Source organism: Bombus vancouverensis, chromosome 12 (assembly GCF_051014615.1).
Source record: "Bombus vancouverensis nearcticus chromosome 12, iyBomVanc1_principal, whole genome shotgun sequence".
NCBI classification, from domain to species: Eukaryota; Metazoa; Arthropoda; class Insecta; order Hymenoptera; family Apidae; genus Bombus; species Bombus vancouverensis.
The window spans coordinates 7,248,878-7,276,268 of NC_134922.1; the positions used below are offsets into that span (position 1 = coordinate 7,248,878).

The 27,391-nt window shown below is 38.2% G+C and overlaps 1 protein-coding gene across 2 annotated transcripts in view; it reads right to left on the reverse strand.

The window, feature by feature from the left end:
- The window catches only part of L (zinc finger protein Lobe), a 135,786-nt gene continuing 108,395 nt past the window's right edge, over nt 1–27,391 (reverse strand). Inside the window, exons 1-8 of one of the 2 annotated variants that reach the window (XM_076623248.1) lie at nt 21,991–23,118; nt 15,319–15,557; nt 11,822–11,896; nt 11,352–11,494; nt 3,173–4,895; nt 2,029–2,967; nt 1,586–1,810; nt 1–1,394 (exon numbers count right to left, since the gene is read on the reverse strand). In XM_076623248.1, the coding sequence (XP_076479363.1) occupies nt 1,017–1,394; nt 1,586–1,810; nt 2,029–2,967; nt 3,173–4,895; nt 11,352–11,494; nt 11,822–11,896; nt 15,319–15,557; nt 21,991–22,087 (3,819 nt within the window). In that variant the 5' untranslated portion in view covers nt 22,088–23,118 and the 3' untranslated portion in view covers nt 1–1,016. Of the gene's footprint in view, nt 1,395–1,585; nt 1,811–2,028; nt 2,968–3,172; nt 4,896–11,351; nt 11,495–11,821; nt 11,897–15,318; nt 15,558–21,990; nt 23,119–27,391 lie in introns of those variants that run through there. The other variant, XM_033330622.2, reaches the window with a different exon arrangement.

Consider the following 27,391-nt stretch of genomic DNA (forward strand, 5'->3'; position numbering starts at 1 on the left):
GTTGATTTAGAACAATAATTTATTTTGTAAAGAACTATCTTATCGACTAACTAAGCCTAGTGGACAATTTATTGCGTTCTGCTTACTTTAAACAATAATCGTCGCTTATGGTATTGACCAAAGTCAATAAAACGCTGACTAACAATACATTCTAATATTATTCAACGTATTTACAAGTTGCATCTGCAAATAGACGCTCTTTTTATCTTTTTCATTCCTTTAATAAGAAATAACGTTGCCTTTATGTTACAAAGTTCGTCCAAGTTGATTGTAGAATATACACTTCCTACGTAAGGAGTATCATATTATGCAATATCAACTCCAACACTTGTTAGACGATGAAATTCAACGCTGCGACTTATAGTAAAAATTTAACACAAAATAAAATTACATATTGACAACGTAAAGTTCACGAATATCTAAAGTCTAAAATAACAAAATATAATGTAAAATATTATCCACATTCCAGATTTTTTAAAGCTATTATATAAATTATTTAACATAATATATAATAATAAATTGAATTGCAAAGTATGCTGTACCATAAAATAAAATTAGGCTTACAATCTTGTTTTAACGCATAAAATAATCTTGGAGTAATAACAATCTTCCATAATCTATAATTATCCTGAAGATCAATTATTGATACAATAAAAATTCACGTGAACTATGTAAATATAGAACATTCTTGCAAAAATATGTTAATTAAACATAATCCCAAATGTAATATTCCTCGCAGTAATTTTTCATACAGCATCGGAATGAAATTTTATTAACTACCAACTACTAACTAGTAACTCTAAATTAATAAAATTTAACTGTATAATAAAAGAAATAATAAATTACCCAAACGGATAAATCAACATCTTATCACTCTGCCTATTAAAAGTAAAATTAATACAAAATCTGATTTAGTCCAAGAGTACGTTGGTAATCTCGTCGTTGTTTACTCTCGTACTGGACTAATCTCAAGATAATTATTTAAACGTTTTACTTCCTCGATTAACGAATAACGATCACGATTTCATCTTTTCTGGAACAGATTCCTCCACAAGTTCAGTTTTCAATTTCGTCTCAATTTCTGTTTCCTTGTTCGCCTTTTGATCGCTCTCTTCCACTTGTTCGTCCACGTTGATTTCTTCTTCTTCGTCTGCAACTATTTCTGAAACTATTTCTTCCTTTACGGTTATTTCTTCACCGCAGTTTCTTTCCTCAGCGTCTCTTGCTTTCGTTTCTCCAGTATTTTCTGCCTTGTCATCCGGTGAACACGCATCCCCAGGTCGATGAAATGTTAGCATGTGATGGTCCAATTCTGCTCTGAAGAAGAACTTGAGCGTGCACTGAGAACAATCGTAGGGACGAGCACCCAGGCCATGCTCTTGAAGCATATGGCTCTAAAAATGAAAGATTAAGGTTATTTGGACTCTTTCTATAAGTATAATTTCACATTAATAAATTAAAATTGCAGGAAACTAAGAAATAAGAGCAACGTTTCAGAAGAAATGAAATAAGAGTTTTTGTGTTAAACTAAATATTTTTAAAATAATGATAGTAATCAGATGAAGAATGATGCTTCTTATCATACCTGGAGGCCGATAGGAGCTGTGAAGAGAGACTGACAAATGTAACAGCTGAGAGCGGCACATCCTGCAAAAGTGTGCTCTATCAAATGGCTTTGCAATTGTAAGGGACTGCTAGCTTCAAAAAGACACAGATGACATCGTAACGCCTCTATGGAAGTCTTTCCCGACATCTCCAGCTGTTCCTTCTTTATATGCTGTTGAATTTTTGCTTCTGTTGGCAACGACATCTGAGAAAAGAAACAAATGTTTCCGTTATTAAATTCTTAACGCAAAATTTTATTATTATGGTCTATTTATTATTATCTCTGTTACCTGACACTCTATACACGTATACGTGTCCGGCATAGATCCAGGTTTCTTGTATTCTACTAAACGATGTTTTTCCACCTCTTTAGAAGTCCTAAACTTCACCCCGCAACCCTGACAATCTTTTGTTATCACTTACCTCGTTTCTGTCTTCCTTAAATCTGTTCTCTGACTCCCATGTATCCCTTGATCCATCCCATTGTCCATCTTTGTTATTGGATGTCCAAGTACCGTCACATTTAGATCTAGCAGGCTCATAAGGTGAATTCAAGATAGGTAAACCCTGAGAGTGACGAATGTAGCATGACTTGCAGACCCTTAAAGACTGTCCTCCGCCGCTTATATGACTTGGAGGCAAATTGACAAAGTCATCAGCTAAATAATCTCTTAAACAAAGGCAACAGCTAGGATTCTGGTTCTTTTGGTTGGGGCTGGGGCTGGATGTTACACTGTGAGAACCAGTAGAAGCTCTTAAGTGGTGTCTGGCGTGAAGACGACACTCCAAATCACTGATCAATGTCTGTCTACAAACTACACAAGCTGCAGGGAGATGGGGAAGAGAACCATCTAATCTTTGCTGAGGATCCACGTTCTCTAGGCTATGTCTTTGCACATGTTCCAGAAACTGTGACTCCGAAGCTAGATTTCCTCGACAAACGATGCATGTGTCGCTTAATTGAATCTTGCAGTGTTTCTGCAATTTATGTTCTGCAAGAGTTGCCCCTGATGGACAGACTTCGTCGCATATGTTACACTTGTGCCGACCACCAGGTTCATTCGATGCATGTTGAATCCTTGTGTGGGACTCCAGGTCAGTTCTAGAACGACATACTTCCCCGCAATATGCGCAAGACATGCTGAGATTCGATATGGACTTGTTTGGAAGCTTGGATGGAGTGTGAGCAAGTTTCTTGTGGGCTTGCAGTTCGGCCTCGTTGGAAAACTCTCCCCTTTCACAGAGATCGCACTGCTGAGCAGATGGATTTGAGTAATGTGGACGTTTATTATTGTTATCGCGCTGGTTCAGAGAATTGTTGTTACTGGAGGCTGGAGAGCGGCCTCTCTTTTGAGATTTGCCCTGTAATTGGAAAACATAGGTTAAAGTTTGAGAGGATGAGAAGATTAACTAGATTAGAATCTGAAGAATTGACTTTATTAATTAGATATATACTTGCTGTTTTCTTAGAAGATATTGAATTGATATTCGGTAATAATAATATTCAATGCTCTAATCTAGATCAAGAAGCATTCTTATCCTTACTCTTTATTTAAACATTACGTACTTCTTCCTGTAATCTGGGTAGTCTATCAATCCTTCCATTCTCCCGAGAATTATTCCTTATAGCACCTTGATGATCACTAGAATGATGCACTTGAGCAATATGCCTGTCTAGTAAAAACTCCACAGCAAATCCCTCTCTACAAATTGGGCACCTGTATAAATTAGCAGAGTGGCTAGCCAAGTGGAGTTGTAGTTCCAGCTCAGAACTGCAGTAAGTTCCACAGAAAACGCATCTTGGTCCTGAATTTCCAGTTATTCCCGGAGTGGAGGCCGGGCTTGTAACGACAGGATTGTTGTTAGAAACTGTAGGAGGTGCATGAACATTTCTCACATGGCTTGCCATTTCGGATTCGCTTCTGAAGAAGCTTTTACCCTCCCCTGGCGCATTTCCTGGCGAATTTTCGTTATTAGACACTGTGCAAGCATTGCACCTATAAATACTGCATTCTTGACTGTGTTTTACAGCGAAATGGACCTGTATTGCCACTCTAGAATCGAAAGTGTCTCTGCACAGGGCGCATCTATAGAGATGATGAGCATGGCTGTCAAGTAAATGTCTTTGGAGGAGGTCCGGATGGGGATACAGCTTCTTGCAAGCACCGCAAGCATATTCTTTACTAATCTGACTCAAATAATGCTTTGTCAAGTGTACCAACATGTTCTCCCTATCTTGAAAAGTGGCTTCACACTTTGGACAAGGATGTCTAATAACGTCATTTCTATGATCAGCCTGAAGATGTCTAGCTAGGTGTTCTCTGAATGACTCGAAGTCTTTCAATGCAGCTCTACATTGTCCACAAAATAGCGTACCAGCTGTATAATTGCTGACTGTACTGGTGGAATGCTTGTTGGTCAAATCAGCTGGCTCAGAAGAAGTTTGCTCTCTATATTTCTGATTCCTGGAACTCTTAGTTTCGTTGCTTCCATTCATCTTGGAATCTATATAACTTTTAACCTCCAATGGATCTACTCTTCGATTCTCACAATGTTGGAGGACATAGTGCTCCGCGTAGGCTGCTGCAGAAGCACAAGGAATGCCGCAGAGAGGGCACATCATTAAAGTAGAACTAAAACCATCGGTTCTATGAATTGAGATCAGATGATCTCTCAAAGAGTCTAACGTAGAGAACTTCATAGTACACTGATTGCATGTAAATGTATTTTCATAGTGATCTTTCTCTATAGATCTCTCTGAATCATCCTGATACTTTCTTTCCTGTTCTTTGGATGATCCTTCTGGTCTATCCAGGGTTTTCTCACGTTGATAACTCATCTGTTCGTTGGTTCTATTTGTTGATGGGGATACTGCAACAGTTTCTCCACTAAGGATAGCCTGATGCATAGTATGCACGTGCATTTGCAGCTGTTGCATGCAACTAAAGGAATCTCTGGTACAGTACATGCAGGCTAATTTCAACGGTGAACTCAAAATTGGAGTCGTCGAAGCACTTCCTTGGGAACTTTTTAAGCCAGCCTTTGGATTCAACAAAAGGTTTAAAGATGGCGATGGGGAGCTTGGTACTGGTGGAGATGATGTACTATGAGAAGACACGCTTCTTCTGCCATAATCAATGTCTTGAAGCCTGGCAGTTCCTTGGGATTGTTTCTTGTGAGACTGCATGTGAGATGTTAGAGCGGCTGCTGTGTTGTAGCCTCTGGAGCATGCTGTGCACTGATACGGCTTCTGGGTGTCGTGAGTCTTCATGTGGATCTTCAGATGATCGCTGGAAATTGAACATATACTTTTCTAAAAAGATGACTATTATACTAGGTATCGAGAATTTCGGAAATTTAATAATCTAAGAATTTAAGGCAAAGATTATGGAAACTTATGATCTTATCCACGACGAGATTGCCCCATATTCGAACCACCACAACGACATCGAAAGATCTATAACGAATACATTCAAAGAAAAAGACCTTTCTGTATTTCTGCCACAGAAATGTATGATAAAAATCTACGATAATCTACGTTTTACCCCTAACAATTTTTTCTTCGTTTAAACCAGAAACATACAGCTTCGACAGCTTCTAATAATATTGAGAAAAGCTGAAGATAAAAAACGTTACTCTCCAGCCATAAACCACGACGAATAACGACGGAACGATCATGGCTGACATCAAAATGCTCGTATCGCGAATTTCCGCAGTATATCGCTTCTCGTCTATGACACGTTGACAAAAATAAAGAGACGCGGACGGATAGGTCAACGATTTCCCCCCTGTGCATGTGTCGCTGGACAAATGAATAATTCATCGAGTCGGTGGAAAACTAAATCCGTTATAAGGTGAGGTCACCGGTTCGGTCCAACCGGTCAGTGTCTCGGTTCGTTCAGAAACGAAGACAGACGGCAAATTCGCTCTTGCACTTTGCGTTTGAATAATTCATGTGTGTGCCAGGATTATCGACTGGTTACGCTCTGGTCGTCCTATTATCGCGTGTATCGCCTCTCGTGCGACTTTGCTTTGGCGAAATTTCGGTAAAAAACCGAGAACGCAGATCGATATTGACGAGGATGATTATTTTCCTACGTTCTCAGCTAGACGTTCCGAGACTTCGGGTTTCTTCGAAATGTTTATTATGCAGGATGGCTTAAGCCACGATAACGACGTGCATTTAGAAATGATGTGCATATTCATGCAGCTATATAGCGATGTTTCAGAAGAATTATGAAAAAGGTGTGTATGAATATTAGTATGGAGATAGATGAGTTAGAAACGCTTTAGAAGTCTCTTTCATGAATCGATCTGATATTCTAGTTTAGAGTTGACTGTCTGGAGAACTGAGAAGAACATATTCATCGCGTTGCTCTTCGTGGAACGTGCAACTATTCGTGAATACCGAAAGTAAGGTACTTTGGAGCAAAAGATTATTATTATTATTACTACACAGGTATCATCATAAATATATTAATTACTGTTTACTCTTAATATTGTAGACTTTCCTTTGTACCAACATTTATTCTAATTGTATTATTAACGTTTATTGTAATTGTAAATTGTAATATATAATGGTAAATCATCGATGTCTTTTTACGTTTCAAATATATGCATATATTTTACTAGCGCGATGTATTCTTTCTGTTATTCGATCGAGTGAATTTTGACTATAAGAATTTAGTACGAAATTAATAGTAATTAATAACTGTCAAAACGAAATACGACGCGATTAAAAAACTCGAAAGTAGCTTAAGTGGAATAGAATTAAGAAGAGTACACGATGTTGGAAAAGTGACAATTAAAGCAGACATTAAAAAACGAAGATGTGATATTGAAAATAATCCATTATCTGATATAATGATTGAGATGAGATCATTACGATAAAGACGATAACTATACTACTTCTATAAAAATGGAAATAGTAAGCGAAAGTGGCGATGAAGAGGTGTCTTCATTTGAAAAAAGAATCTAACTCTACTCAGTTACTCGTGTTGGAAGAATTATGTGGCTCAGATTGAAAAGTTATATAGAAAAATCGAAACGTTGCAAAATAATATCCAAGGAAAGATAATTCAATATGAAGGTATTATAAATGTAATATAAATCTAGTATTATAAATCTGGAATAAATTCAACGAAGAACAGGATTTTTACTAATACGCAGTCAACTATTTCACATGATCAGAATTTGAAAACATTGCATTGATACTAAAACTGATCAAATCGTATGATCAGAACTCTGTTGTTAATGGTCGATAACAGTGAGATTTTTTATTGAAAGTTTTAATGGTAAATTTAATATTCCGCGATACACGCATAAAATTTGTATTTTCTTTAAAAAGACATCGAATCAGTTGACATATACTAATATATTTAGAGTACCTGAATATCAGACGTCAGAATAATTTTCGTCAAATTAGAAGAGAGAAGATTGATTTTATTTTCCACTTACGACAGATGATCTAGCGATAAGAGCAGGCCGGGCGTGTATATTGATCGATCTCGATGGCCGTATTCAGATCTCTCGTGGCTGCGGCATCTATGTAAGAACCACAGGGGTTTTCACCCTTTTGTTGGGTCACCCAAGCCGACCGTCGAGCCGGAGAACGAATAGAGATGTGGCGTAAAGATCCAGCAATGCGATTGTAATAATGGCTGACAGGCTAAGTCTTTGTTACGACTTTTTATTTTCATCCCTCGACAGATTAAAGAAAAACGCTATAATACCCCTTGTAAAATATCGGTATCCGAACACTGTGAATTTAAAACACGAAACATCCCTCTTTTTTCTGGAAATTGTAACTTCTGTACTTGTAAATCAGATTTTGTTAATATATCGAATTACGTTAAATTATATCGAATTGCGTTGAATTATATTCTTGGTTTGTGCCTCATCAAACCATGTAATCGTAAGTGCTTTCATTGTAATGCCATGGTTTCGAATTAATTTCAAAATGAGAATTGATTTCAAAATAAAGAGGCTTCTCGTCGTTGCTTTCACTTTAATCTTCTTCTTTTCAGCATTACGACTTACAATGCTGATGATATTATTTGTAACAAATTTTACAACTTTTTCGTACGATATATGCAGGTGCTGTGAATAATCATGATCACAACTCTATGTTTAGGTTTGTCATAATATTAAAATAAAACTGAATATACAACGAACAAAATATTTCTCCCTTCGAATGGAAAGAATTGGAGTTTGGAAAAGATTAAATTTCCTCTTAAAGTTGTGCTTTTCTGGCTATGAAAAAATACAAACTCGATGTTGATTTTCTTATTATATTAATATTTAAAACTCTTTCGTATGATATATGCAGGTGCTGTGAATAATTATGATCACAACTCTATGTTTAGGTTTGTCATAATATTAAAATAAAACTGAATATACAACGAAGAAAATATTTCTCCTTTCGAATGGAAAGAATTGGAGTTTGGAAAAGATTAAATTTCCTCTTAAAGTTGTGTTTTTCTGGCTATGAAAAAATACAAACTCGATGTTGATTTTTTTATTATATTACTATTTAAAACTTTTTCGTATGATATATGCAGGTGCTGTGAATAATTATGATCACAACTCTATGTTTAGGTTTGTCATAATATTAAAATAAAACTGAATTTACAACGAACAAAATATTTCTCCTTTCGAATGGAAAGAATTGGAGTTTGGAAAAGATTAAATTTCCTCTTAAAATTCTGTTTTTCTGGCTATGAAAAAATACAAACTCGATGTTGATTTTCTTATTATATTAATATTTTCATTTAATAAATCAATAAGTAATCCGATAAATGTTCTAAGACGCCTGAATCGGCAATCTTGTACTTCAAAATTGCATTGATTGTAATTCGTAACTGTATTTTAAACTTGTTCTAGTTTTAACAAACAGAAAGAATCTGTAATATCGTAAATATCTTCTTAACATAAGATTGAAATGAGAAATTGTACATACTCGTGAGACTTTCTTCTTTCGTATTTCGTCCAAACTGAAGATACTTTTTGACGTTAACAGATTATATATAGACAGATTTAAGTTAAGTGAAATTATTATTATTAGTTGCTAGAGCATAGACAATAATAAAATTCAAGATGTACCATTGTAATTAAATTTCGGCAATAAACGGCCAATAAAAAAAGGAAAGGTCAAACGTCCTCGTACGTCCACACATCTGCTATATACTTCTCGTTTTCAATATACCTATGTTATCACCAGTTTTCCAAGATTTGGAAAACTTCCTTCGCGACTCTATATCTTCTTTTAAACTAAATCTACAGAAAATTCCCTGAAGCGGTTCAAATATTTAGACAATCGTTACGTTAGCGTTAATTTCGTAGCTTGTGACATTTCGCTTATGTATAGCGAAAGTTAGTAAAGTTATCGCAAAAATGGCGAAAAGTCATTGAAATGGCAACAATGGTACACAGATCGAAAATAGCATACGTAAAAGAGAAAACACGTTTTTCAACTTGGACTTTTCAACTTCCTGTTCAATCCGATATTTTGTAAATTATTTTTGTAAAATATTGTAATTTTTGATTTTGTAAAAAAATCAAGTCCCATTCTGTGATTCCTAAATAAATAAATAAACAATAACAATAACAATAACTAGCTCGCGAATGAGTCAGAAAGAACGTAACAGGATTAACTCCGAAGAAGAAGCTTATCTAAGCGATCGATCCATGACCGCGGCATAACTGCACGAAGTGCATCGACGAATGGACAGCATCGAGGCACTTGATTACATCTTAATAGATAAACGATAATAATAATTGACTGGAAACTATCCGGGGGAGAAAGTAGCAGCATTAACTCCTAGGAAAAAGCCTATTTGACAGAAGTCGTGACCGCGACATAAGTGTACGAAGCGCGTCGGTGGACGAGCAGCAACCAGGCACTTGACTAATGTTCTACCTGTTGTCCCGTAACACCTATGCGCCTACCTGTCCACTCACCTGGTGGAGACGCACAGAGGAATGGGGGGCCCTTCTCTTCTTGTATTCACCATTCGTTCGTTCTATGTATATGTATATGATCACGGCCATGTATTCGAAAGAGAAAGAGGAAGAGAAATAGAGAGAGAGAGAGAGAGAGAGGGAGAGAGCATGTGGACGACACTTAAAGGACGAAAAGGTGCGTGTGCTCGCCACCCTTGCGGGTCTCCAGTCGGGTTATACCAGCTTAGCATTTCAATAACCTCGCGAGTGAACGCAAGAGAAAAGGGAGAAATAAAGATAGAGGAAAAGAGGCCGTTTGGGGCGGCACGAAACGAACGAGGGAGGAGGGCAGGGGAGAGAAAAGGGGGTGGAACAGAAAGAGTCACGTAAGAGAGTAAGCTTGACTAATGCCAGCCGGGGCCGCGGTCGTCGCTTGATCATTATTCATTTGTCAAACGATGGATCGGTCCCCCGGAATATCGGCCTTCGCACGACTTTCGTTTCCACTTGCCTTTCCGGTTTTCTGTCTCTTTTGGATTAGATTAACGAGGATACGTATCGTTGTTTAGCGTTACGTACGTCGATTTATCTTTAGGGATTTTATCAACCCTTGGAATTAGGAGTCGCGTGAAATTTTCTTACGAGTTTCAACCATACTGCGTAAAAAACCTACCAACTCTTCATAATTTGAGATAATCATAATCGAGTAGATTTAGTTCGAGGATTAACGGTATACGATCGTACGAGGTATAAGAAGTAAGGTACAGAAAGTAAGGTACGAAAGAAGTGCGACAGAAATACAAAAGAGGTACGAAAAGGCTGTAAAACGAATGAATGGTATAGATTATTCTAAAGAAGAAGTGTACTCCGAGAAAAATAGGAAGATAGAGTTATTCCATTAATGGTTTATAGTTTATAGTTTGTTGGGGAAAATAAGAGTCTCTCGTTTCAGGGACCTAATAAAATGCTTATACCTAAAAGGAGTAAACTTATTATTTTTAATGCGCAAAGACTTCTGGTTTTGAAAAAAACATAGCTTCATTTCTATCGGCTATACTTCATTATCTCTTCACACGATGTTTATCAATGGCTTATTATAATTCTTGAAATTCGAGGGGTCCACCGCTGTTTCAATGGAAAGTACTTTTCGGTTTTCTTTTCTTTATATTTGTTTGTTATACATTGCCCATGGACTGTTAGGGTCATTCGTTGATTCGACAGTTTCTAGCATCTTGACAAAGAAGAAAAGCCAGCCGTGATTATGCCACTTATTCTTGCAACAGACTATTTCGTGTTACCGAATGAAAATAAGCAATCAGCTTTTGGCAATTTTCAACGTGTATATTTAATACATCAAGCTAAAAGGTTTCTTCTGATATTAACGAAAATAAATAACCGTAACAAGATCTAAAAATATACGCAAGTCTAAACGATAAACCGTTTCTGAATCTAGCAAATTGAAACATGAACCAGTTCGCGAATAATTAGAATGAGGAACGATGAAGCCTTTTAAGGACGAATCAATTGCTCGGAGATCGGAAATTATCCTTGAGAGATAATCGTTGTTAGACAGCGGATGTTTATGCAAATTCATATTTTCGGCCCTATAGCGAAAGGAATGGAATCTAATCGAGAACTTATTTCGATCATTAAATATTATAACGTACAGTATACTTTGGGTATCTTGTATATTATCATACGCGTTCTGTGCATTTTTACACTTTCGAATTTCCCATAACGCATAAAAATCCGCAGTCTACTTACCGTGCAAGTTAAATGCCGCAGAGACTTCTATGCGCACTTACCTTCTGGAGAAAGCAGCGTCGCAGTGCGTGCATCGATATCTTCGGTCTCCTGTATGAAGTTTCACGTGTCGATCTCTACTGCGTTTATGTTTGAACAATCTGGCACACCAGTTGCATTTGTATGGCATTTGATCTCCGTGGCTCTGCGACATCAAAAGAGGGAATCGAAAGTTTTAATATTACACGTGAGACAATGACGAAACATCTTTCAAATTTCCCCCCCTTTTCAATCGAACTTCTACTAACTTATTTTATACGAGACTTTTCTAATCGGACATTGCTAACGTATTTTTCTCATTTAAAATCAGATCAAACACGACGTAGCTTAAACCACGTTTAAACGGGCACTGGACTTATGTGAAAAAAGATCTTTGTCCAGCAACACCGAACCTACTAAAATAAAATCATTGTCCAGGCAGAGTGGACATTGGACTTACCGGAATAGCAGTTACACTGGACATTGAGCTTACCAGAATAGAAATTACACTGGACATCGAACCGTGAAGAGCTAATATCAATCCTCGATGAAGTTGATCAAAGTGACGCTGTAAATTAAATTGGCAATATGATAGAAAATAATAACACGACTCATCAGAGATTCTTTGCTGGCGGTTCGAAGAGCAAAAGAATTGACGGGCAAGAAAGTTGCTCGTCGAGGAATTCCCCGCGGTGGTTGTCACCCAGGTAGATCGGTGTGACCGATATGATCGCGAACGGGCCGGGTCATTCTCTTTGTACAGTTCTTTTTATGCTCTCCTTTTCTTTTTTCCCTATCTTTTTGTCCTTTTTGTTTCTCGAGTCGGTCTTCGTCCAACGAAATAACCTCGGCACGTACGACTTTCGAGCCGTCGGCTCCTTTGAAGAGACAATTCCGGACGGAAGGGCGAAGCGATCGCCTTCTTCTTGAAGACCTCTGTATCGTGACGTTCACGAGGTTCTTGGATGCGAGCAAGGAAATATGAGGGATTTGGATAAAATTTGAAAGTTCGTATTACGAGGTGTGCGTAAAAAGTAATGAGATAGATCTCGGTTCTCGGGAATCCGTAACATTGTATTAATGTCGGCATGCTGTTTCAGAGTAACTGCGCCTAATACGGAACGCCTAACGTGGATTTTAACAGCTGCCCAAAAAAGGGAAACGTGACTTCTTTCCGATAAAACTAATTTTGAAATACGACGAGATTAATAGACGTTTGTATGCTAGGATTTAAATGTTCTCAAGTCATAGCAAAGAATGTGAAAAATGTAGAAGATGTAAAAATTGTCACACGCGGCAAATTACAACGTTCTGACCCCAAACCGTGTCGGCCGTGTTAGCTTTACGAAATTCAGTAACAAAATAATCTGCTACGTTACTGAAATGGACGTGATACTGAAACGCGCGGAAAAAGAAGTTTTGTATTTCTCAATGCCATCATCATCTTGTGTTTCTGTCGAAGGTAACGAGGAAACTGACTCAACAGCGAAGCTGGTTCCATTGAATGTGCAATAAATCGCGAATCTATGTTCTGCGGAGATCTACAAGAATATCTACAAGATCTACAAGAAGATCTACAAGAATGGAAAAATTCACGATCCACTGAGCTACGCAAATTCTGTAAAAGTATAAATGACGCGAATCCGGCCTTACAGAAAAGATCAAGTTACTCGGTTAAGAATAGGCCACACAAATTGGACATAGTCCTACTACATCGACAGAACTGATCCAAATACGACTTTTTTAAACTCCATTTAACATATTCCGATCACCTGTTCTAAATACAATATTAAAAAGGTACAACATGGTCCAACTAATTCGCTTGTTTCTTGGCTTCTTTGGCTTGGTTCAGTTACAGAAGAAACCAAAAATTCGTTGCACTCCGTAGAACTCGTTCGGATTAGCAAAAATTTGAGAAGGAAGAGAGCAACTTCAGTATTTCGCTCGGTTTCGCGAAAGAAGGGGTCATCGAGAGACGGAAAACAAGCGTCGCAAAGTATGTTGAAGCAGAGGCTTCGCTCTTTGAAACGAGACTGTGTGTACGATTTCTTTTTCACGAAACTGCGGTTGTTCAAGCGTCGACAATTTTTCGCTCGAAATTTAGCGATCCTTCAACCTTACTACGTACTGTATATCAATCCACTCGTACGTTAACAAAGAAAGGAATAAAAATTGCGAAAATTTCAACATTCCCAGTGGTATGCCGCGCGATTATAAAAAATGTTCTAATCCGACCAATCGTACGACTTCCGTGGTCTCGTAGAAACGAGAGACAAAGAGGAAGAATGCCGGAGGCAACGGAGGAAGATTTCATAGCCGCTGAACGAAATTTATCTCCGCTATCCGGCTCGTATCTGCGCTGGAAGCGAAGCGCGATTCAGCTCGCGTATGTGGAAGCGGCTTTTATCGAGGCTTGAAAAGCGTAGAGGAGAAGCCGAAGCATGGAGAACCACCTGAACGGAGCGAACCTGACCGGTACAACCTGTTATGGGCCATGGAACAGATTTTGACCCGACGATGACCCGCTGACGTCGACTCAGACGCGGAAGAGTCGCGCTACTCCTAATACCACCGCCATGCAAAACAGAAAAATCCGAACAGGCCACGCGTCTTACACGCTTGGAACGTCCGCGGCCGAACGTTCAGTTACTTCCGGTTTCCAAGATGCTCTCGACTCAGCAGTTAATCTTTTCGAGATAGATGTTTCTTTTAAGAATGAACGTTCGAATTTATTTTATTTGTTTTTCATTCATTTTTAATCGATTATCTGTTTCTTACGAGTGACATACCCTTTGAGAAGCTTCATAGAGAAACAAGAAACGGGCGAATATAATACGCACGGAAGGTGAACGCGCAAAAAGGAAGGAATGCCTGACAAAGACCTTAAATGGTTTCAAAACGAGGGGGAAAAACAATCGAAAAAGATCGAGTTGGCGGGTATGCAAATTGGCTTGTATAGGTACATAGTTATACTGCCTGTTTGTAAATGAGATTCGTGCGATCGTTGGCGGCAACATGGGTTCGACACAGAAAACAACGGATCGTTAAATTGAATCAGAGCAACGTTGTTGGGACAATTAAGACGATAATTTAGAATTTGTGAAATAATATTCGATGGGTGGGATAGAAGCCCCTGCATTGTTTAAGTAGAAAATCCGAGTGAGTTTAGAGTCTTATTGCAATTATGGCAAGTTCCAGACATTATAAATTTTATAGGGAACTCAAGCCACGAATTTCTTTCCATTTTTTAAATTATGCAATAACCAACTCTGTATTTAATTGTATTCCCGCGTCATATTACGCTTGTACCTCACGCCCACTTATAGGTAGGATATCTGAGATTTGTTAGTCCTTTATTCGTTAATCATTTAATTTCAATTACGTTAAATCCTGATAAATTGCCGACGCTGAAGTTTACCTTTCAGAAATAATATGAGAGTGATCAGCCACTGTAACTGATACATCAGATCTGAACGTGATGAAACCAACAATAAAACAACTACAATGAAACGTAATACAACACGAAAAGGGATTAGCTAGGGCTACATTAGGAGTAGGTATATTTAAATCTTCATACTTAAAATCTCTTGGAATAGTTAAGCCGGCAAATGCCTCAAGTTCTAACAAATAATAACTGTTTTAACAAAGTAGTAACAAGTTTTAACAAATAATAATAATAATAATAATTATACTGACGCGATCGTTGGCTCGACGCCAGTCGAGGAACAAGTAATAATACTCGACAATAGCTATTCATAATCGAAAACATTATGAAAAATTTTACAGTGAAAAGAAAAGAAAAAGAAAGAACGAATAATCATGGATATTGATATTCGTGTTTCCTTAGGTACCTGGATAATATGAAATCGATAATTTTATAAGGAATGTAAAATCCATCGATCGACCCGGTTTCTAAGATGCTCAAATATACCTACTCATGATCGAAGAAGTCTTGGAAACTTGGAAAATGAAAAGAAAAATTCAAGGTACCTGTTCGTGCTTCTTCAGGTAGCTAAGTCGAGGAAATGTGCGGTCACAGAATTGACAAGGATAAGGTGCGGTAGCGTTGGTTCCGTCGGCGTTGACACCAACGTCGGCGTCGACCTCGGGCTCCGACGGGAAGCTCGCCGATGTCGGCGTCGCACAAGAAGACGGCGTCTCTCCGCCACGTCGCGAGTTTGCACCGCCATCCTCGCTCTGCCATGACGAACTTCCGGTGCCCAAGGCCTCTGCAATTCAAAGCAAAATTTCCTTCCAAAAATCGTTCAAGTTCAATCGATGGAAATAATTTCACAAGAGTATAACAAATATGACGTATTTTATATTATATTATTTGGTGGATATGGGAAATGAGAAGAAATTGTGACGTGTAAGAGATATAAATGCTTGCTCGTTTTATGGTGGACGGACGGGGATAGCCATTTGTATCAATATAGTAAAGAAGAGGAGGGAATAGTATAATATTAAATCAGCATAGAAAGTGGGAAAAGAATTTTAGCGTTTGTTTTATTTCTCATTTTGTTGTTGAAATAGCATGGTAAAATTCCTATAGATAAATATATCCTTCTTATGAATATAATTATATATCATGGATAATTTTACATTTTTCTAGACAAGTCATAGTTGAAGGATGAAACTTTCTACATTTACACATTTATCATCAATTAACGAGTAACATTAAGTTACTAATTAAACGATAAATAGATCTGCTTTTGATAAAACTGATCTTCTGACATTGGTACATTATACTCTTTTTTTTTTACAGAAATGCCATCAAACAACTGTGTTTATATTATTAATAATCGATAAAACGTTCTGTCCCCAAAAGGATTGATTTTATTTAAATTAGCAATCGAATTCGCAGCAGTGACGTCAAACATTTGACGTTGTAAATGCCAAAAGTCAGGAAACCGAGGAACGAAGATGAAGAAAGGGAGAAGCCCAAGCCTAAGAAACCAAGGAACCAAAATCTAAGAGCCAAGATACCGAGACCAAACGACCAAAGAACTTCTCGGTTTGCAGTCAACAAAGTGTCGATCGAAGAACAGCGTCGATCTTTCATGCACACGGAACAACAGTGGCAAATATTCGTATAAAGCGATCCTTTTCGGGGAACAGGTTTATAAATGTCGTAAGACGGACCTGTCCCATAAATGACCTTACGAACTCGAACACGCGTAGGAATATTACAAGAGGTCTGGCTGACCTTAGCTCGCCCGTTACGTGTCTCTTTATATCGTTTTCGTAACGAGTATGCGGTGAAACTGGTACCATTAACCCGTGAACGTCGTCAAGAAGCTTCGTCGTTCATCCTCCGCGAGAAGACTGGTCCTCTTGTCCTTTTGATAGAAGAAAAGCACATTCCTCGCGGGAATTCTCTACTCGGGCTTTGCCTCCTCTCTTCTTTATCCCTCTATCACCCTGTTATCCAATGTTCATACGACTCATGCAGGTACTTGTTCAAGTGCTTGTTCAAGTTGCTTCGCGAGGACGGAGATCGTTTTCTCGAGACAATTTGTCGGTGCCTATGTATTATGGCTTTATTTCAGACCCTTATCTGTTCGATTCTTTCGGAAAATATTTCGAGAATATAAATAAGATAATTTAATTGATATAATTTGTATAATTATAGTAATTAGTATAGTTTAATTAATCCAGAATAGGTGAAAATTCCAAGGAATTCTAAATTATAGAGATTTATATGATATGGATATTGGGAAATTATATATATAGCGCTTCTAACATATACATATATATATCCCTTGACATCCCTTATATATCCCTTATATATCCTTTGATATTGAATTTTTTTCTATCATGACGATTAAGAGAGTAATTAAGAGCGGCGGAGTTAGATGTGACACCATTGTATATTTGGAAGCATATAACAAATTCGTAGCTTTAAATAACGTAATTAATACGTTTGGTTACCCATACATCTGTTTTCCAATTATCATTGGCAAAATTAGACTCCGAAGGTGAGTTCAGGCCGTTCAATATTTATCGTCAATATTTCTCAACATAATTAAAAATTACTAAAAAACTAACGTAGAAAGAAGATATATAATCGTCAACACATTGTTATCATTAAATCACACATTGTTAATATCATCGAGAACGTTTCAGAACTTCGAAATATTGACCATAAATATTGATAGTTGGTAGAATTCTCAAAGGTAGTAGAATTCTCGATAAAATAGAGTGTAAAGAAGTAAAGAAAAAAAAAAAAAAAGAAACGCGTCGTAGAAAGAGAAAACCGGTGACAAAGGAGACATCCGGACGAGGCGAATCGAATAATTAATAATTGCCAGGAATGAAGAAGACTCCCACCGGGTCGGATAGAGCAAAGTGGCCCTGGTAAACGGTGGAAATGACTCGGCTAGTTGGCCGTTTCCTCATTTGCCCAGTCCACACGCTGGATCCGACACCCACCACTGGATTTAAGAGATTTTGCGGAATCCCGCCGTCTCTTGCTCGCTTTGAAACACGAACGCGATGAGAGACACCCAACGAGATCGGATCACGGACGTGGATTCGTTTAAATGGGTCGCATCCTCCACCCACGCGGCCTTCACGTTTTTCCCCCTTTCTAGCCTTCTGCGATCGCGTAGAAACTTACGCGATGTTGGATGATTGCTTAAACGACGATCAGCAAGATTTTTACATGGATGATCTAGAGTCTAGAAGATTCTTGGAGGAATTAGAAGGAAGCGCAAAGGGCGTTGAGGGACTTGAAAGTTAGGCTGACAACGAGGAGAGGCGGTTGCAGTGATCGAAGTTTGCGTTTTTGATTGTTGAATCGCAGATTTGCTGGATTGTGTAGTTCTTGAGTACTTTAAGCTCTCATTTTCTGTTTTGCCAAACTTCTCAATTAAATGTTGATGTTATTAAATCTTTTTTATTCTTGACATTCCGTATCTATGTTTCCAGATTTTTGTATCTACAAATTTTTATGTTACTCTACTATATATGTATATATTATTTTGCTTTGCGGCTACGAGATGAGATTGATGTACATAGATTTCTCATTCACATTCTCATTTGGCCTTAATATATACTAGATTGTTACATATATATTTAAACATACTCTTAATTATACTCTAGTTAATCTACGCTTAATTGTTTAAATTTAATCTTTGTTACTCTGCTATATTCATAATTTTCCGAATATTTCTGCTAAAATTATCTCATTCTCGTCTGCCTATTCGTGGCAATTCGCAATGTAAATACTTATTGCAGTAGGGTTTTTCTTTGGAGTTTCACAGTAATATCGATGATTTCTCAGTAAGACCGATCGATTGCAATCGTGCATCTCGTGAAAAATCAGGTGTCCCTGCAATTGTGCAACGTGGGTATGGGATCGAGGCACTCGCCCAATTGGCGGCATCCAGCATGACTCACGCGCGCCTCTTCTTGCAGAAAAAGAGACGCAGCAGATCGGGTGAGCACGCAATAAATATAAACCGAGCTGCCGATCGAGCGTACGAAAGCACCCAGCTGACCCCGTCGTCGTCAACAATTTGGCTTCGATTGCCAACAAATCAGGATCAAGCCTTTCGTCAGCCCATTCATGGAAAGCTCCGATCGTTCTTCGAAATCTTTCAAAGACCCATCTTTCAAAAGGGTGAATTCTAATGCGTATTACCTTTTCAACGTCTCTAAAAGTTGTTGCAGACGCAGGTTATTTTGCAAAGAAACGTTCACGATCTTTACCCTTGTTGCAGTTGGTGCGTTTTACGTATTTCATAAATTCTGAAAATTATATTTTTATTGAGTTGAAGATCCTACTAACGTCTACTATTAAAATGATTCATTAATCAATAGTTCAAAATTCACTAAAAAACTGTTAAAATTCACAGAGAAGCGAGCCGAGAAACTTGGAAAATATTCGAAGAACATTGCTTCCTTTCGAACATCCCTAATTGCTAAAAGAGCGCGAAACGAAATCGGGGGCTTATAAAGTGAAAATTTCGTAACAGTAGATTTTCTGATTTCTACGAGAAGAGTGCAGGTAACGTTAATCTAAAACGAATGAAAATTCCAAATTTACTTTGGTCATCATTATCCTCTAGAGAAGAGTCTAACGTTCGTATAGGACATACATCTGGGAAATGTATTTAACACAAAGATTGCTGTATTAGAGATTAGAACTGCATTTATTGCAACGAAATCTTAGCAAGTATCCGACCAATGGAACTCTTGTCGTCTAAATTTACTCGTTTAAACGACAACTTCTATCATGAACGAAAACTGACCTACATAACAAGGATAACCATCATACGAACTGTTTGTCCCCCAGTCGGTTCTACCGTATGCTCTTTCATTCACGAGCTCGCACTGAAGGGTTGAAAGGATTTTTCAAGCCGAAGGGTTGAAATTGTCTGAACGATAAACTAAGAACTCCAATTGTCTGAAGTAACTTTTCTCCCCAAGTTTAAGCTGCGATGAAACTGACCACGAAATTCAACAAATTCAATGTTCGAATTCAATGGAAAGAGCAATGTTGAAAAAATGTGAGAACAGCGTTTCTCAAAGCTGGCGATGAACGCTCTAAAGAAGATCGCGGATCGATGAGTGATCGAGAAGAAGATGCGAGAGTTTACGAATTCCGGTGGAAAATGGGGGACGATAACGTGAAAACGAGTAGAAGCAAGGACGCGAAGGCTTGTTGGAGGATTCAAAGGGGGTTTTATTTAGAATCTCGATTCCGTCCAATCAGCGGCGATGTGTCATCGACGCGAAAATAGTCGCACTTAACACTGGCAGCTCTTTTCTGCGACCTGCCGATGCCAGCCGTATTGCATTGTGTTTTTATCTTGTCCAAGTGTTAGTGCGAGCCCATACAGCCTCCCTTGTGGTCGCATGTGGCCGCGTATAATGTTGTCACCTCGTGCCCGTCGCTATTTATAGGATGCTTCGACCACGCTTATTAATAGGGGGCCGACTTAACGCCTTTGTTAATTGTGACTTATGTTAGCACGCGAACCTCTGACAGCCCTCCTCTCGTCAGGCCAGTGCCAGTGGTTTGCGCGGATTTTTTCATCGACGTTCGTTGTACGTTTGATCGTCGATCGCAGATAGATTCCAATAACCGGTTCATTAGGGTTTTGGTAATTTGAATCTATTATTCGACATGAAATTTTGACGATTCGTTATTGCGGAGATTGAGTTATTTACGAATTGCTGTTAGTGAGACGTCGCCGATTCGAGCATCGAGTATTTTATTAGGGTGATTGATAATTGGAATTTTTTTTTTAGGGTGCTTTAATTTCATAGGTGGAGATTAATTTGATTTCTAACGAAGAAATTTTAATAGATAGATTATTTGAGATTCAAAATTTCGGTATCGATTCATTAATTTCGATTTTGGTAGTAAATTAATTCAACACCTATTTAGAAACTAGTTCACTGATCGATTATTCCAATTATGGTTTTTTCGAATATTATATTCTCATCGATCTTACGAATGATCGTGTCGAAACATTGAATCCTTTCAATATATTGAGATTTCAATAGTTCATTGATTGGAAATACATACACATAATTAATTAGAAATTCGATAATCGTTTACTGCGACTGGCTGCTACAGAATATTTGCACTTTGACAGCCGATCGTTCGAAGTTCATTTAGAAATCTGATGATCAATTATTGCGTCTGGATATTGGAATTTTTCAAAATTCAGGAGTAATGGAATGTTGCCGATACGTAGTATGCAATACTAATTAAAAATTTGAAGATCGATTATTGTTCGTGAATGATCTTAGAATATCGAGATATTTACAATTCGTTGATTCTATCTTTAAGTAAAATCTCGTTAAATAAATTGCTATGATTTATTTAGATCCTGCTAGAACGCTGAGATATTTATACCTCATACTACCGAACTCTTCTACAATTTCAGAGTTTGATAATCTATTATTTCACCTCCCAATTGAAAATTTAATGTATCCGATTATGGTATGTGATTAGCCTAAAAGCTTAGAATTCCGATAGTCTAATTACTCTAATCATTACAATTTGCCACCAAAATTGCGAAAATTCTCAGAATAAACCACCCTCTTGTTATATATTAAAAATCGCATAGTACAATAAAAGTAACTGGTTCCCTAAAATTCAATGCAAATAAGAAAATCCACGGAAGGAGAGTTGTTGTAATTTCGATACTAAATCTTGATGTAATCTAGAGATTTATTAGAAGAGTGACATGTGGCAACTAATATATAATGGCAAATGTCAACTTTCCTAATTGTGATCTATGATGCCCATTCTCTAAGGTCTAAATTGAACAGCGTCAAATTGATATTACGTATGCCTTCTCCAACAGCGAGGCTTTCAGAAAATTCTATCAGACAGTCGATGATGCGTTGTCATCGTGAGATGCTCTTAATAACGTAGAAGTTAACGATCAATTACCGGATCAGATTGAAATTGAGAAGACGCGTGAAACGAAGGGGAACTGATTGAAGCGCGCTTGTACGAAACGCAGAAAAAGTGGCTCGTAAAGAATATTTCTCGTTTATTGTTAATATTTAGATTTTTCTTCAATTGACTCAAAACTGCCTGTCGACGAACGCCATTGTTTCATATTTTTATCTTTATTTGAGAAACGATATGAAACTTTCGTGCCATAATTTAATAAAATATAACGCGAAGAGTCCTACCTTTCGATTTGGCTTGTTCATCTCGAGAAGGTTCTTTGTGGGCTTGAATTTTTCCTATCAATAGCTCTAATCTCGAACTGTTTCCCTTAAACAACATCCTGGTGTTCTTCCCGTTCAGTCATCCCTCGTGTACTCGAGTTCATTCGCCATCATCTTAGCACCCTCGACCAATTTGTCAATCCATTTTCTCGATTCCTATTAGCTTACTCTTTATCGCACTTCTTTATCTCTATTACCAATGCTCCAAAAATAATCAATCGTGCTCTTCTTTTCAGTTCTCTCGATAACTGGTTAATAAATCAACGAGAATTGATTATAACCAATGCACGAGTCAATAGGAAACTTGCGAAGATTGAAAAACATTGATTAAGTCTTCGGTCGCACTAAATTTTCACTGCACTTCCTCTTGCGCTTCTCTTCTCAACTGTTCCAGAGTCGATCAACGATTTTCAACAACTTGTACGATTTTCCCTCTTTCTGGTTTATTCAGTCTGACAGCAATATAAAACCAAAGCAAAGCCAAATAGCAATCAAGGAGACTGTCGATATTAACAACATTGATCGGTTCTTCTGTCCGTACAAGTCCACCAACTCTCCTTCACTCCGTCAACGTTATTCGAACACGCTTCCAGCCAATTCTCTAGTTGTCCTCCATCTCTGACTGTTCAATATCGAATCACGATTGCTAATTATAATCTATGAACGGATCAAAGTCGACGACGATGCCCGCGAAAGTCGATGCTAAAAATATCGATGGATCGTTAGCTTACTTTCGGAAATTTTCCAACGTCGTTGGTAAATTGCGAAAAATCCTGCAAACTCGAACGTAAGTGGAAAATCCACGGCAGCAGAACGGGACACGCTAGCGAATAAGCTGTCAGGCGTGAAGTATCGCGGTCGCAACGCGAAAGACGATCCTTGACTGGAAGGAAGAAATCGATCCGATCACGACTGTTCGATCGGAAAGACTGACTGACTATCGGCTCTTGGTCTCGCGCGACCAGCCGCTCGAGGAACACGGTTGAGTGTATAAACGCGTACTAACCGGTGAACCCACGGTGGTGACTATTATCGCGCACGATGCAAAAGCGACGCACCAACGTCCTCCTCCTGAAGGCGAAAGAGTGCTGGCTGTACGTGGAAGGAGAGAAGGGACAACGACGACGACAAAAGCCGGCTGTGAGAGGCTAGGGAGTCCCCAGGGAAACCAGCCACCGCATTGGACGGTAGGCGGGATCGCACACTAACGAGTACACCCACCTTCCGGCTATCTATCGCACCTATTTAACCTTTCATTCATTTTCTGCACAGGCTAATATACCTGAGACCTCTTGCGAGGACAATCGCTAACTTGGTCATTAAGTATTTGCGGCTCGGGTCAGTGGAGGGGTCGTTGATGGGTCTGCCGATGGGGTGGTTGGCTTCCGAGAATCGAATTTTTATACCGAGGTTTGCAGATTCTTTGATGAACGAATCGAAGCCAGTCGTGATACGTATATCTGCATCCTTATTTATATCCTGGTCCGTATATATGCTGCCAATATCGATATTCTCTGTTACATCATTGATACTTTGCAATTTTTATGCTGCCAGGATCCAGCATTTCCAAGCATACTCCAAACTTCTGGCTTTCATATTCAACCTTTTATCTACCTTTTACGTCGATTAGTACACTTATCGGTCCTCTTTTGAGGCAGTTTCCTGACTTTGTTATTAGGAATTTCCTGTTTGAGTCGGTGGAGGGGTCGTTGATGGGTTTGTCGATGGGGTGGTTGGCTGGAATTTTTATTCGTAGGTTTGCAGATTGTTTGACGAGCCAATCGAAGCTAGTCGTGATACGCATATCTGCATCCTTATTTATATCCTGGTTCGTATGTATGTTGCGAATATTGACATTCTGTTACATCATTCATATTCTTCGATATTCCATACTCCTAAACTTCTGTCTCATCTGTTCTATCCATCACACAGTAAGCAAGTTGCGAGGTTCTTTCGCGTCTTTTACGGACGAACTGGCGATTTGCCTGAGAAGTGCCGGTTTTAATAAGCAGATTCATAATGGAAGTATAGTGTGTGTTAATGGCTTCGGTGGTAGAGGAATCATTGGTTGCTCGGGAGCCTTGGGCGTATATGTTTGAAATTTTAATTGAGAGGATTTTGAAGTGGCACAAGCTTAGAGCGATAGTAGCGAAGAGGAGATTTGAGGATACAAAACTTGCTGAAGATTTACTGGGAATTTAGACGCATTATATGGTGTACTTTCATATGGAATATGTATCAGAAATCTGGTACTGTCGATTAGTCAAACATAGTAGCCTACTTGAAGGAATACAGCATCTATTTCTGTGCTACCTATCTTACAAAACTGGACAACCATTAAGTACAAAATAGATCATCGTTATAAACCAATTATGATTAAATTTAACTTTCGATCATCCGCTATCAGAAGATCTCTAGGAGGTGCAACATTTCTATGTAGAATTTTATATGGTCGCGTTAACTGCATCGAGTTCCTCACTTAACTTTCTTTAACTTCTATGTATCACCGTTTTCTAGCACATCGTCAAAGCTCTTTTATAATTTAATTATAATATACTCTTTTTATAAAGACCCTCGACCTCAGTTTCGCTAGAGCACTGACTAATCATCGTAGCTTGCATCGTATACTTGCTCTTTTCCATTTTTTGTTGTATTTCTTTTATCTTGTTGTATTTCTTCGTATGCTAATTAACCCTTTGCGGCATATTTTCCATTCTCTTATTCGTTTCTTCTCGTACAGCAGGAAGGCGAAATTTCAAGGGAACTTATATTTTGAAAAAATTCGGAGCCAGCGTAATTTCGTGCTATATAATTAACAGTAATCTCTTTGTGTCCATTTAGAGAGGACGTCCGTGTTGTTTGCCAGATCTAGCGTTAAGTTTCTGCGCAGCTATGCATCTACACATATTTTTGCATAATTTTACTGTCAAAGTGATTTCTCCGTTGATTTATCCGTACTTTGAACTTTAGCATAATTTCACTCTGTTCGAAATTTGAGCACCGACAGCACGAAAGCGTAAATTATTAAAATATTAAATAATTAATAATTAAATAAAGATGAAATAATTAATTAAACCTAAATACACGTAGAGAATTACAAATTATCAAAATGTTTTCTATGATTTCGTTATACGATTTATGAACGCTAGTAGAGTTTTCCTATTAGTTTATTATCCGAGGTAAATTCGACTCACGTTATCTGCGATAATCTACCGTGGATTTAAGTAATTATAACTTGTAAATTGTAAATTATGTTTTGCAGTAACGAATACCGCAAGATAGAGAATAAAATATCATCTTGACACAGGAGGTTCAGATTTAAAAATACGAAACTGCTTTCGAGAAATATTTCCAAGATTTTTAAGAAGAACGTTTACTTAGTTTAAAGTTCGGAAAATTGAGAATCGTTATACGATTTGGCACTAATGAAAGATAGAATCCGATCTGAAAGCGCCCAAGGAAATTAGAAAATATTTAGTATCTATAAATTGTAGGGAAATTTCTTGACGTTATGAAAAACGTTTAACTGTGTTACGAAACGTCTTGTACATTCCAATTGATTAAAAATTAACCGAATGTTAAACGAAAGTAAACACATTTTACTTCCTCGAAGCGATATCCAGCGACAGTTAACGAGCTGATAACTTCGCCGTCTAATTGAACAAGCAGCACGACGAATAATTCTTGTGAAATCTATTTTCAAGGATGACCAATGGGCCTCCTATCGGGGATCCTGATCGGGCCTTTCCAACCGATTCGTGTTTAACTATACACAGGGTGGTGCAATTACACACAATAAATCAACGTAAAATTCTTTCTATATTTGAACGTAGATTTGTATCTTGTGTTTGAGGAAAAGAGACAGAAGATATTCACAACAAGATTATTTCTACATCGGTAAACACGAATCTCGAGCGAGAGATACTTTTATTTTATTCTCTGTATGTTATCACGTGCCTAGTGCCTTACACTGTTGTGTATTACTATAGACGCAAGCACATTTTCTGTATTATGCGTTCGATATTTCCAAGAAATCGCTAATCACGCCTGGATATGTTAAGCGAAATTGTTTTTGCAAAAGGTAAATTGAACGCTACAAAATATCAGCGGATATTGCGTAGCGAATTATTGCTTTTCATGACTGAAATGGAAGACGAGAACAGAATTTCTCGACAAGACGATGCTCCTATTCGTACAGCCGCCACTACGAAAAAGTGGTTTCAAGATTTCGGAATAGAATTATTATTAGCATCGAGACCTGATCTGAACCTGATCCTTCTGGATCCGAGAACCAGAGAGAAATTCCAGCAGGAAAAGTTCACGATCGGGAGAAGTTACATGTACAAGATATTTGTCGACTTAGGAAAAGAATAAAATTCGCCTGGACAGATACTGAAAACGAAACTCTAAATAAGTTAGTGGATAGCGTGCCTAACGGATTAACAGAAGCAATGAAGAAGAAAGGAAAATCCATCGAGCATTGGATGGAAATATCAACACAATAAAAACTTTGATTTTTCCTAGACTTTGAAAGAAGAGAATTTTTGTTCGTCCCCGGGTTTGTTCCATATTGTAGGACGAAATCATACAAACAGCTTTCAGTTTATAATTGTCTACCGTATTCTTTCCATGTAAATTCGTCACTCTTCTTACTATTGTACTTCAGTATATAAATTCAGAAACATCCTGCATGCGCACGGAGACTTTAAAAAACGCGTTGGTATTGGAAACAGAAGAGGAAAAAAAAAGAAAGAAAGAAAGAAAGGAGAAGAAGAAGAGAGAGAAAGAAGTAGAAGAGCCCACCGGGGAAAAAGAGGGCGAAGAAAAGAAAGCGAAATTCGAAGTGGAGAGAGAAGAGGCCCCCTACAACCCCTGTGAAATCGACTGGAATGGATTCTCACACACGGCTGGAGCTCTGTACCACCTTATGGGAGCAACAGAGGAGATCGACTCCCTACGGGGACCCATAAGGTGTGCTTGTAACCCGTAGCCCGTGCACGGAAAGGCGCGAGGCGCCCACCCATCGCGATTATTTATCTCGTTGCGATCGTGACATTAGGTGGTCTTCGTTTCCAACGACGTCATTCGCACGTAAATGCATGTATGTTGCTGTCAATGCTCCCTCGTGAGACTGCTTACCTCTCAATTTTCTCGTTTATATCGACTTCTTTCAATGTGCACTATAGTTCTCTTGCCTGATAATTGACCAACTAATAACATTGGGTTGGCTCGTGTAAATTGGGGCACTTTTGTTCAATGTGAATAGTTTCCTTTTTTTTTTTTTTTTCAAATATTTAGCAGGAAATTCGATCAAATATTAGCCGGTTCGCGTGTGGTACATTGCGTTTGCACAGTGTCACTT